At 31.1% G+C, this 13333-nt stretch overlaps 2 protein-coding genes across 2 annotated transcripts; both read right to left on the reverse strand.

Annotated features, from left to right (window-relative positions):
- Window positions 1-2063: 2063 nt before the first annotated feature.
- Window positions 2064-4595, reverse strand: LOC105643987 (leucine-rich repeat receptor-like protein kinase PXC1). Its single transcript, XM_037636337.2, has 3 exons — window positions 4331-4595; window positions 3335-4114; window positions 2064-2816 (listed from the first exon to the last, which is right to left on the reverse strand). Exons 1-3 carry the CDS (start codon window positions 4593-4595, stop codon window positions 2140-2142), a joined length of 1722 nt encoding a protein of 573 aa, XP_037492265.1. The 3' UTR covers window positions 2064-2139.
- Window positions 4596-6105: 1510 nt separating this feature from the next.
- LOC105643988 (G-type lectin S-receptor-like serine/threonine-protein kinase RKS1) lies at window positions 6106-9562 on the reverse strand. Its single transcript, XM_020683178.3, has 7 exons — window positions 8241-9562; window positions 8018-8149; window positions 7759-7937; window positions 7464-7674; window positions 7090-7327; window positions 6824-6974; window positions 6106-6712 (listed from the first exon to the last, which is right to left on the reverse strand). Exons 1-7 carry the CDS (start codon window positions 9508-9510, stop codon window positions 6407-6409), a joined length of 2487 nt encoding a protein of 828 aa, XP_020538837.1. The 5' UTR covers window positions 9511-9562; the 3' UTR covers window positions 6106-6406.
- Between the last annotated feature and the right edge of the window lie 3771 nt (window positions 9563-13333).

The following is a 13333-nucleotide window of genomic DNA, read 5'->3' on the forward strand; positions in this document are numbered from 1 at the left end:
AAGAAGACTGGTTGTAGATGAGCCTGAATTGCTTTTAAATATGAAATATTTTCTACCTTTTTTTATTATGTGGAATGTTAGGTCATTCAAATCGCCATTGTCGCAAGCTTTTCTTGGCTCCAAGGGTTGCAAGGGAGCTGTTTGCCTATGACCCATGGACAAGGATGGACAATCGACAAACTAACAATGGTAGTGCTTGGTGGTTTTAGCCGGAGACGACAATGGTTGATATTGGTACGACAACAGGATTGATGCATTGCTCTCCTTCAAAAATGAAAAAAAAAAAAAAAGAAACATTGAAAAGAAGGGGCAATTGTGTAATTAAAATAGTTTCTTTTACCTCGTAAATGCATTTTGTACTATAATAAATGGAAAAGTACAAAATATTGAGGGAAGAACTAAACAACGTTACAAAAGCAATAAATAGGTATATTTTAGTATATTTAAAAAAAAAAAAGGAGGACCGATTAATGAATTATAATTTTATATAGAGACGTAATAATAATTATCCCATTATATAATAAATTTTGGTGGGTAGAGGCACCCTATTTTTAAACCCACATTCAGCTGTAGTGGATACTTGATTTGATACTCATATTCATTCTCATTCCAAACCTATTTAATCAATATCCAAATATGCTTTAAATGAATTTTTGTGGACCGAGTACCCATGAGAACCCGCACTGATTCCATCACTACTCCCATCTCCCATACTAGTTAGATGACCAACTAGAACATACTTAATTGGTTTATAAGTTAATTTTAATAGTATCCTCTAACTAAATTTCAGTAGGGTTATTTACCATAGATTTGCTTCCTTTTAGCCTAGTATAGTGTTAAACGCATAGCGGTAGCTCCAAAATTTCACTTCGTTTTCTTTAACAAGAGTTTAACGGTGGGAAAGGTAAAAAAGCATAGAGATTTTGGGACTAAATGATGCTTCTAGTAAATATTTTGTCGTGCATTATGAATAGAATCAAATTGAATTGGTTATCATAATACAATTAAAGCGATTTTATTCAAAAAAAAAAAAAATTAAAGCGATATTTTTAAGTGGTTGTTTGAATCGATGGATGTAAATTTCATAAAATACAAGAATTTAAATTCTAGAAATCGTGAAATATATGAAATTTTATATCTTATCATTTAGTTGGAAAACAAAATTCATAAATTTAGAAAATATTTTTAAAATAAAATTAAGGGCTTCGAATTTCATCATTCATAAAAAAAAAAAATAATGGAAAGCAAAAATTCCATAAGTGAACATTTTCTATTCAAAATGGTAAAATTAAAGCCATAATGAAATTCATTAATTTTAAGGATTGTGACCTACCTTTTTTTTTATTCAAACAATGGAATTTTAAAAATTTATAGAATTTTTAAATTTCATCATTTATATCCTATCAATCCAAATCACCTCTATCAATTTTTTATATACTACAACAAAAATTGGTAATCACTCTCAAAATAAAATAATAAGGTGTTTATGAAGTACTCATCGACTCTATTTTGACCATTTGTTCTCATGACTTGCAAGGTTTTAATTTGAAAAATATTAGATTTTCTACAAATTTAATATCTACCATCTCTGAGGAAAATAATACTTCATATGTCGCAAAATATAAGTCGTTTAAAATTCTTGCACAACAATTAAGGAAGCTATTATGAATAGTGAAAGCCTCTAATATATCTTATACTATTTGAGAAAAGTTAATGGGTTTAGATTTAGCTTTATAAAGTTTGATCTCTCTTTTTTGAGAATGAAAGCTACAGTCCTTTTACTCTAAGTCATTGTCTATTTGGAAAAACATATGGGTCTCTAATTAGGTTTCTATGTAAAATATCAGCATCAGTCTCTATAATTATTAAAGTGTAAATTACAATTAAGTCCTTAGTAAATATTTATATTCTATGAAATAGATATACTTGAAAATAATTTATCACTGGGGACAAAATAAAAAGCCTTATAATTTAGAAAATGTTAGAAATATTTTGAATTTATTTATTACGGAAAAGATTGAAAAATTTATATATTTACGAACACATGGATAGAAATTAATGCATCTAGTTTACACAATGAAAAAAACCAGAACAATTTATGTTTTTAAATGGTAAAAGGTAAAGCCAATACAATCTGTATCATCTTTCATCACCCATTATTCCTGAATTAGTGGTTGACAAAGATTCATCTGTTAAAGATTGATCCAGCGACAAGTCGTCTTCCTCTTCAGATTCAACAACTTTAATATTTTCCACCTCTCTAACAACTTCTGTCATTTCAGGACGCTTCTCAGGCGACTTATCACAGCATCGAATAGCGATTTGCAATAGTTTTAGCATTCCAGGAGTAGAACTTCTTTGCACAGATATTTCAATATCAAAAATCTCAGCTGTCCATTCTTCCCTAACTGCTCTATGAACCCAACTAGAAAGATCAACTCCATTAGTTCCTGATGGAGCAGAATGAGCTGGTACTCTTCCTGTCAGGATTTCTAATAGAAGACAGCCATAACTCCAAACATCGGATTTTCTTGAAACCCGTTTCGAAGTTTGATATTCAGGCGATTTGTAAGAAACCATACGAGTAGAAGCAATGGGAAGTGCTATTAGTGATGTGAATCCGTAGTCGGAAACAAGAACCATATCATTCTCGTCGAGAAGAACGTTCGATGATTTCAGGTTTCCATGAGGAACAATATTGTTAGTTGGAAACCTGTTGTTTAGGTGAAGGTACTGTAAGGCTCTTGCTACTCCTCTAGCAACTGAGAGTCTTGCACTCCAACGAAATGGGATCCTGTCTTTATTGCTTCTTCCTCCTGCAATATGATAGTACTTCAATTGGTATTGCTGAGAAACAAAGGAAGAATGGAACATGGGAAAATACTTGCCTAAACCGGCCTATAGTCCCACTTATGGATCAAACCAATAAAATTAAAAATTTTTTGAAGGAAAAACTTACCTAGACCAGGTGCATAGTCCCACTTATGGATTAAACCGGTGAAATTAATGATTCTCATTGAAATAAGGTATTTTTTAATTACCGTAAACTTGGAAAAAGGATAAAGTAGAAACACATTTTAAAGAATTCTTAATTTTATTGGTTTGGTTCATAAATGGGGCTATGAACTAGTCTAAACAAATATTTTTTCCTTTTTAAAAATTGTTTCCACTTTATCATTTTTTTAAAATGTATGATCAGATGTATTCTTGTTTCAAAAAAAATTTCTAATTTCATTACTTTGGTATATAAGTGAGCTGTTGATCCAGTTGAGGTAAGTTTTTCTATAACAAGAATGGAAGAGAAACTTAACAACAAAATGCAAATAACACTTACCATGAATGCGATTAAAGAGGTTTCCTTTACCAGCAAATTTATGCAGCAATAACTTCTCTTCCTTAGAACAATAGTAAGCAAGAAGGGGAAGCAAATTGGGATGCTTCAGTTCAGCAATTACATTCAAATGCTTCACAAATTCCTCACTACTTAATGGTTTCAAATCCCTTAAACGCTTTACGACCACAGCTGGCCTACCTTCCATCATAGCCTTATAACTATTTCCAAACACACCTTTCCCTAACCCTTCAGCAGAAGCTTTTAACAAATCATTTAGTTCAAAACTTACTTCTTCTTCAAACAATATCAACTTCCTTTTCTCTTCTCCTACTACAACTTCCTTTCCCTGAACCTCTCTATTCTTTTCAATCTCCAACTCATTTTGACCACCATCATAACCCTCCTCCTCCTCCTCCTCCTCCTTAATTCCTTCTACATCCATTTTTTCCAACATCTTCTTAAGTTTTTTTCTTTTCCTGAAGTAAAGAATGAAAAGCAAAATAACCGCAACTAAACCAACAACATCAAAAAGCAAGAATATAGTTCCTATCTTATTAGGCTTGGAAGAAGAACTTCCATTAGGCTGCTGGTCTGTAGTATTGGAGTTTTCTGTATCATTTAAACTGCAGATATTATCAGTAGGTGGACCGCATAATTGAGGGTTGTTAGAATAAGAATCATACCCAAACTTCTGCATCATTTTTGGAATAGAACCATAAAGATTGTTGTAAGAGACATTGAATAATTCCAAAGCAGGCTGATTAAATTCTGGAATAAAACCTGTGAGGTTATTTTCCTGAAGCTGCAATGACTCCAAGAAATTAAGAGTGAGCAGAGAATGTGAAATTATTCCATGGAACTTATTTCTGGACAGAGTTATTTCTTTTACTTTCTTGTTCGAAGAGAAATCCATTACATTACCTGATAAGGAATTATTCATGAAGCTGAGGATTGTCAATTCAGTGAAAACAGCAAATGCATCATTTCCAATTATACCTTTTAGGCCCATATTTTCCAATAGAATTCCCCTAACTCGACCATTGATGCATCTAATTCCATACCATCTTGTAGGATACTCTAGAGGACATAGAGGACCATTCCAGTTAAGATTCAAAAATGGGTCATTGAAATTAGCCTTAAGTGCCAAAAGGGCATTTTTTTCGAGTTGAGGTTGCGCGATTGTAACATGGTAGAGTAATGAAGAATGTACTATTACAAGAAGAAGATGTTTATTGAGTAATGGAGGATTTTGAAACTCCATACTCACAATCCAACATTGAAAATTCCAGATATTTTTGTTAGGATTTTGAACAAGTAAACCTGGGTTAATAAAAACTTGACGGGATCTCAGATATTCTACTATAAATGCCTTTCTTTGTCGAAGACAAAAACGAGAAATTTCTCTAACTGTTTCTGATAGTAATTTTCTTGCACCAAGAATCCTATGCAGGCTATTAATTTGAAATTTTCATTCATATATATATATATATATATATATATATATATAATTTGAATATATAAAGAGGCTTGGCCTGTTATGTTTGGGTGTTTTCACATGCAGGATGAAGTCTAGGGAATAAGGACGGTAAGAACTAGTTGGTTAAGCTTGAAACGTCTCAATGACGTTCCAAAATTTAAGAGTTCAAACAAATAAGTATTGGCAATGTTATATCAGAATTGTCATCAAGCCACGAGGTGGAATTTAAATAACCAAATTATAAAAAAAAAATAAAAATTAAGAGCTGAAATTCTTCTTTGTATGCAATTTAACCAAACTAGACCAATGCTAAAAAATTGATGTATTGAGTATATATCGGGTTTATAGGCCACTCATTAAATATACCTATAAAAATAAATTTTTATTAAAATGAAAGTATTTTGTTACTATATAATGGAAAGAATAAGATAATGTGGGAATAATACTATAAAGTTTCTCTTTTTTTGTCATTTTAAGTTTAACAACTAATCAAATAGTTATTTTTACCGAATACTTTCATTTTAAATGCTATATAAATAGTTAACAGCTAATATCTAACCAAAGATAGCTACGGAAACACAATGTTCTTAGAAATGGACCGGTGAAGATAGAGATTCACTAAACCGGGAGATTTAACCGGATTCAATATGGTTCAACCGTGTATATATATATATATATATATATATATATAATAAAATTGAAAGTATAAGATAAAAAACTTTAATATCAAATAAAAAACATTCTCAAGTTTAGCTTTTATAAAAAAGAATAAAAAAATTAGTAAATAATTTTAAATAAAAAGAATAAAACATAACTAAATTTAATACTAAAGAAAATTAATTACAACAAACTATAATATTATTTTTTACATTTGGCTTTAAAGTTGGGTAATTTAATTGTATTAATTAATATATTAGGATTTTGGATTTAGAAATAAAGAGGTCCAAAAACTAAAAAATTAGTATCTAATCTTTAAAAGGCCCAAATTTAAAAAGGCCTACAATTTGAGAAAGCCCTGGAATTTAAATCCAACCAATTTTTAACCCTTCTAGTTCATCAGTTTTTAGCCAATTTTCAACGATTTATGCCGGTTTTCAAAGCTATTTGTTTTCTTATATAATGGGCTGGACCATTGTTCGGTTTTTGGTTAAATTGGTCGAACCGGCTGATCTGGTTCAATTTTTAAAATAATACCAAAACAACTAATAGTTATTAAAATAATTAATATTATCGAACAAACCTTTATCTATGGTCTTGCTTTCTTTAAGAGCCCAAATCTTTTATTCATGTTCAGAAAAACGCATAAAAATATAGAAGGCCCTCCTCTCTTGGGCCTAGCCCTCTTTCTCAACTCGAGTCTTAAGTTCAGCGGCTTTCATCATTGACGAACACCAATCAAAATATTAAAATAAGAAATTGGCTTAATTTTTTTTTTTTCCCAATAATATCCCATCATATTGAACAAGTACAAGCACTGTCAATTTAGTGAAAAAATGAGAAGCATGCTATGGTTAGTGGTTATTTTTAGCCACACATCAACCTTTGAAAAACTAAAGGTTAAACGTTAGACTGTTAAATGCTTTGTAAAAGCAACATCAGCGACTTACAACATCAGTAATTGTTACCTCATTTGCAGAACAAAATCCTCCTCCTGTCACAAATGAATTAGATTTGTCAGCAAACTCTCTAAAAATGAATGATGGTTCTTTCGGAGGCGGAAGATTTATTTCGCTGTTCAACCATAGAACAACGGTTGACATGGTTGGTCTGTCCATTACATTCTTTTGCACACATAACAGCCCAATTTGGATGCATCTTGAAGCCTTGAGAGGAGGGTAGGACTCCTTTAGTGATGAATCAATTATCTCCAATTGTCTATCTTCTCTCCATGAATGCCATATCTAAGAAGTTTTATAGCATCAACATGCAAAAGTTAAACTATCAGCATTAGAAAGGATTAAAGAAATTCGTGAATCTTTGATATAATGAAATTCATGGATCTTTTAACTTACATGTCCTAACAAGCTTAGACAATAATCCTTTCCGACAAAATCATTGTTTTTCTTTCCTGTAATGATCTCCAGTAATATGACCCCAAAACTAAAGACATCGGATTTTGTCGAAAATTTTCCGAATAACACATATTCCGGCGACATGTAACCACTACGCATGAAAATATATCAAAAGAGTCATTACGTACCGGTTATCTCAGTTAATTTGATGTGATAAAAATAAGCTAATTCTCTCTATCATGATCTTGGGTATGTAAATGACTCACAATGTTCCAGCAATTTTTTTCGTCTTCTGTTGAATTTGATCTCCTTTGAAGATTCTAGCCAGGCCAAAATCTGAAATTTTTGGATTCATCTCAGCATCCAATAAAATATTACTAGTTTTTAAGTCTCTATGGATAATTCTCAATCTAGAGTCTTGGTGAATATATAGGATCCCACGAGCAATCCCAACAATAATGTCGAACCGTGTTCTCCAATCCAAGATTGACCTTCGTGTTTCATCTAGAAAAACAGAAAAAAAAATGAATTTTCACTCCAACAGGTGTTTACGTAGTCTTTTGTCAGCTAATCATGTTGTTGAAAAAGATGCAATCAAACAACTAGTGAACATATGGCTAAGCAATGTAGTAGAAATTACCAAAAAGAAAAGAGTCCAAGCTTTTGTTTGGCAAGTATTCATATATTAGAATTGGGTCTTCTCCTTGAATGCAACATCCAAGGAGTTTCACAAGATTCTTGTGCTGCAGCTTTGCAATCAATATAACTTCATTTTTAAATTCTTCTATTCCTTGCGTTGAATTTTTTGATAGTCTTTTCACAGCAACCTCCTGTCCATTAGAGAGCTGACCCTAAAAGCATTTTCAGAAGAGCAAAGGAAGGGTAAGCCTAAGATGATGTGTGAATAAAGGATCTACAAACTATATATATTCTACCTTGTAGACAAAGCCAAAACCACCTTGTCCAATTATGTTCGCTGGAGAGAAATTCTTTGTGGCAGCAATTATGGAGCTGAGATTGAAAAATACAATTTCTGGATGACTTGTGCTACCTCCAACTTCATTCGCCACTAAAGTACCGATGTCGAGCAATTTTCGGTTCCATTTTTTTGTAACTAAAGTACCAATGTCAAACCTCGACAGTTTAAAATTATATGGAATGCCATAAAACAGCATAGACAAAAATGTTTCTTACCCCTTGTCCTCTTCTTCTTGAGCCATAAATAAGAAAATAGAATGATGATGAACCAGGCAGAAACAACAGATACTACTAGAATAGCCAACATGTCCTTCCTTTGAAGAAAACCTTGTGATTTTTGTGAAATAGCTGTATGAATTGGAGAAGAATTTAATTTACATTACTTCAGCTAAGGGTAAATAGAAAAGGTAAATGCATGCAGATTGATATAATACAGAACCTAATTCAATTGCATCAACACGAACATAAATATCGTATCCCTCATCCATGGAATCAACTGAGTCAATTAGTTCTCCAAACCATGCCAAACAACCAGTCCCTCTCCCAGGTAAATCGATGCTTGCAAATGCAGAGCATGAGCAATTACTTTTGCATTCCTTTTCACAATCCATAGGACTTGTGTTCATGCCCACCCACACTGCCCCTGAAGTATCAGGAAGCTTAACATGTGCGACTTGTACAAATCCTTCGACATGCATACACATTGAGGATGATTGTAGTCGCTTCCTGACACACCCCCCTGACCCATCCTTCAGAATATTCCAGTCTCTCGGGGACTTGGGTTTGTATCCAGGTAAGCAATCACATTCAAAACCACGATTAATTTGCTGAGGATCGCACCTGCTATTGATACCACAATGTCCATATGGGTCGCAGACATGCTTAGGAACTGACCTGAGATCTTTCCATTTGCCTTCACTTTCATGCCATATTTGCTGCTTAAAGATTCCTGAATACTCCAACATTATTTTAAAGATAATCGAAGTATCAATAAGAAGATAAGTAACGAATTTCTGATCTTCCCTGTTGACAAAAGTGAAATTTCGAAAATCAACAAAGTTTTTTATGGGCCAGGGGGCACTTCGCCATTGTGGATTTGCACCCTTGTAAAGAACAAATTGCGGTGATCCTTTTGCAATGAGCTGAAGAGAGTAGTCTCCAGTTGCAGGGTCATCTGGTGATCTCCAAGACGTTAGAAACTGCTGAAAACCAGTTTTTTGGTTCAACCCAATTCTCATTCCTGGTAAGTGAGTATCTGTTGGGTAATCAAAGCTCTGCCAAACAACTCTTTTGCTTCTATCTTGGACCAAAATTAAGTTTCCTGAGTCCAAGAGCTGAGGTAAACAAGTATCTGTCACTTCCATAGACACATTTGTAGACCATACTGGAACTTTCTGGTTATTGTCACTATAGAGAATCAAATTTCCATATTGATTAATAGATAAAACTCCTGAAGAACCGTTGATTGGATGGTTCCTGTTTGCAACCCACACCACAGTTTGCTCTCGAACTTTATGAAACCAAATCCCAAGATATCTATACGTGGAATTTCCAGGACTAAAAAATCCTAATGCAAAATTCTCTTCTTTGGAAATTAAAAGATTACCATCTTTAAAGATTTGGTTTATGGCTATGATGTCCCTGGAAAAACAAAAAGTGAAATGGAGGATTAAAAGAAATGCAAACAGAAACAACTGGTGAGAATCCATATTTTTCTCAATGAACTCTTACTAACTTTTTGGTTTTTCATTTTTGCGTTTTAATTTGATAGGATAAGATTATACGAAATCGTCAATTCTCTCTGCCATCCAAAATTGAAAGTTCTAGTTCCTTTGACTTAAATTATGAAAAGAAAAAATAATGGTTTTGCTAGTCCAGGTGTAAGCCCGTGAAGGCCACTGTGATGCAGCTTTCTACTAACGTCTCTTTCTTTCTTTAGGTACAAAAGAAAAGGAGAAAGAAGAAATATAGGAGGGAAAAGAAAAGATAGGTACAAAGAAACAAAAGCAATTAAGTTTTATACTCATTTTGTTTACCTAAAATAATTTGATGAAAAATAACTTACCAAAAAATATTTTCTAAATGAATTATTTTAGGTTATTCACTTATAATATTGAAAATTAATTAAAAATATTAAGATTTTTATTTCATAAGATCATAAAAAATATTAATAATAATAGAAATTTTATAATTTAAAATTCTCATTGTTAAATATGAGAAAAATGTAAAAAAATGTGAATTATGAACGCTGCCGATGGCTGGTGGCCAGCGGTGGTAGCCGGTGGTGATGGTCTGTGGTAACTAGTGACTGGTGGTAGTGACTACGATGATTATAAATTAAAAAAATATTGATTAATAAGATTTGTCAGTGTTCGAAAAATATTTTATTGTCTCGAAAATGGAAAGTTATTTTCCTTAAAAAATGAATTAATTTTCCTTTAACTAGTAAAATATTTTACGTTGATTTATTTTCCTGAATACCCAAACAATGAAAACCTGTGAAAAATATTTCCCTGCAGATTATTTTACGAAAATAAATGAAGGTAAGTCTAGTTTTTTTCCCAATCATAATGGTTTACATAAATACTAAAAATATTTATCTCTTATTTTTTAATTCTTTTTAATCATGAAAAATGAAAATTGTTGGACACAGCCATCATTAAAATGGTCTGGGACGTGGCAGTCAACTACATCAATGCTAAAAAAATTGATCCATACCAGATTTATGGTTCCACTCATTAATTAAATTTATGAAAAACAAATTTTTATTAAAATAAAAATATTTTTTATCGTATATTAAAAAAAAGAATGATGTGAAAATAATATTAAAGCTTTTCTATTTTCATAAGTTCGGTGCATGAGCGAGTTTATAACTCTTAAAGCAATGATAAAAAAAGTGGTGGTTAAAATAATCTGCATGATAGCACTTAATGAAACGTTCTTCACTTAATGCTTAGCGTTCATAATAATTAATAACTTTTTTACTGTTATATTCATTTTTTTTTTACTTTTATATCCATTACTTTTTACAAATTAACTAGCCTTATCAGTAATATAAAATTATTTCCTTTATTTTTTCTATGTCTTTTTATATTTAATAGCTAATCAAAAATAATTTTTTAAGGAATACTTTCACTTTAAAACATTGAATAAACTGCTAACAGCTACTTACTAAGGCTGTTCGGCAATGGATTTTTAAGTATCCAGTCAAAACGCTAAACACTACTTTTATAATGTTCGATAATACAACGTTTAAACTAACTTTTAGATATTAAGATAACATAATATTTAATTTTTAGGATTTTAGGAAAAATTACTCAAATAATTACACACTAGCAAAACAGTTAATTATGCCGAATAGATCCTAAAATAACTTATTAGAACAGCTAATATTATCGAACAAACCCTTTATCCATAGTTTTGTTTTCTTATAAATAGTGGAAATCTGTTATTCATATTTGGAAAAACACATTTTGTTTTTAAAATAAAAATATAAAAGTGTAGATCAAAATATTGAAATAAGAAATTGGCTTTAACTTTTTTTTTTTCTCAATAATCTCTAATCATACTGAATAAGTACGAGTGTGATATGATTGGTCTTTCCACATCCTATAAATAATGTAGAGAGTAGAAAGTCTCGAATTCGAGGTTTCTCCGCTATAATATTTATTATCAATTGGTATTTATATAGTTATTACCAATTTAGTGAATATTATACAAATGACTATATAACCCACGACGTTATTTTGATCTATAGGATCCTCGAATATTAAAAATAATAGATGATAAAACTCATAAAAGTAAAAAAAAAAACAACAAAAGTTAAAAAACAAATTCATGACTAACAAGGTACAAGTTAACATAATAAAGAAATTTTTTTTTCATTGGATAAATTTTTGAGTAAAACAAAGAGAAAGGAACCACAGTCAATCATCTGACTACAAAAAAAAAGTTCAGAAAAAGTCCAAAAGCAAGAGAGATGACAATGGGACTGATCTCTACCATACTTATTTGCATTTATAATGTTAAATTTGTGGTGCTCCAAATTGCTAAAGTAAAGTATTACAAATTCAGATTAACGAATAAGATATAGTTCTGTTCAATAAAATTAGCTATTTTAATAATTATTAATTAATTTAATAGCGTTTAGTAGCTAGTAGTTGTTTGAATAGTTTTTTATAAAATGTTAAAAAGTAAATATTATAAAAGTTAATCTTTTATAAAATGTTATTTTGATCTTTAAAAATTATTCTAAAAATTATGTTGCGAAATATTATAAAAATTTATTATTTTTAATCTGTTAAAATGCTTAAAATTACTTAAAAATTAATCCGGTCAAACCGTGGCAATTTTTATCTGCTTTATCTCTTATTTCCTACCAAAAACAACTAGAAATTTCAAAAGGTTGGTTTCTTCTTCTTCTACGTGTCACATAAGGCTGTGACAGTTATTACCTAATTTGACATACCGTCAAACAAGATATCAGGCTCGGCCAAAGTGACAATAAACTTCTACTTTTACTTTTTCTTCTACATGATTTTCTTGAAATTTCCTTGTAAGTTTGATGGAATATGTAAAGATGGTAGATTATTTATATTCTGCAAATTCTTTCCAAATCAAGTTTTCTTTGAAAATTAGGAAAGATTAATTTGTTCCATCTGGTTTGTTGCATCTACATTAGATTTTATTTTTCAATCTGTTGAAATAAAAATCTTCATGTACTTATATTAATTTAAATTTACTTCATTAAATTAAACGAACATTTCAAATAAAACCTTTCTCATCCTCTAAAAATTATTATAAAAAGTTATATTACTGTACGCTAGGAGTGGCCATATTCTGATTTTTGGGATTAGAATCGTTGTTGTGTAATCGTGTAGAACCGGAACCGTAACCGTAACCGGGAGGTTGCAGTTCACTTCCGATTTTAAGTTTTTTAGAACTGTGAACCAACTGGAATCGAAAATTTTGACAACTAGTTAAAACTATCGATTTCAACCGGTTTCGACATTTTTTTTTCAAAAATTTTTTATCAAAATCTCTAAATTAACCTACTAACAACTATAAGTTGTTATATGACATCTAATTATGTTAAAGGTATTTGTGTAAGTTAGATTTTTTATTTTAAACTTATGTAAATCGCCCGAAAAACAGGTCGGAGAACTGTTCGGAACTATTAAGGAACCAAACCGGAATCGTCAGTTTCCGATTCCAAATAAACCGTCGGTTTTGGAATCGTATGAACCGTGGCTTCCCCCACCAAATGCTATAATTAATAGAGAGAGTTCTGACTTAATCACTAAAATTTAGTTTAAAAGTTGTTGCCGAATAAGGCTTTAATAAAGTAGAGAGTAGACCCAAAATGATATCTAGTTCTACTCCTAATCAATCTTATCCTGCTAGAAGGACAATCCATCAGTATGCCTCCATTGTTCAATGGCTCAAATTACACCTTTTGGAAGAACAAAATGAAAAATTTCATTCAAAATATAGATATTGAAATGTAGAAAAACATTACAGCAGGTCCTATGA

The sequence above is a fragment of the Jatropha curcas genome, chromosome 8 (assembly GCF_041381405.1).
Source record: "Jatropha curcas cultivar XTBG-Jc1 chromosome 8, XTBG_Jcur_1.0, whole genome shotgun sequence".
Taxonomy (NCBI): Eukaryota; Viridiplantae; Streptophyta; class Magnoliopsida; order Malpighiales; family Euphorbiaceae; genus Jatropha; species Jatropha curcas.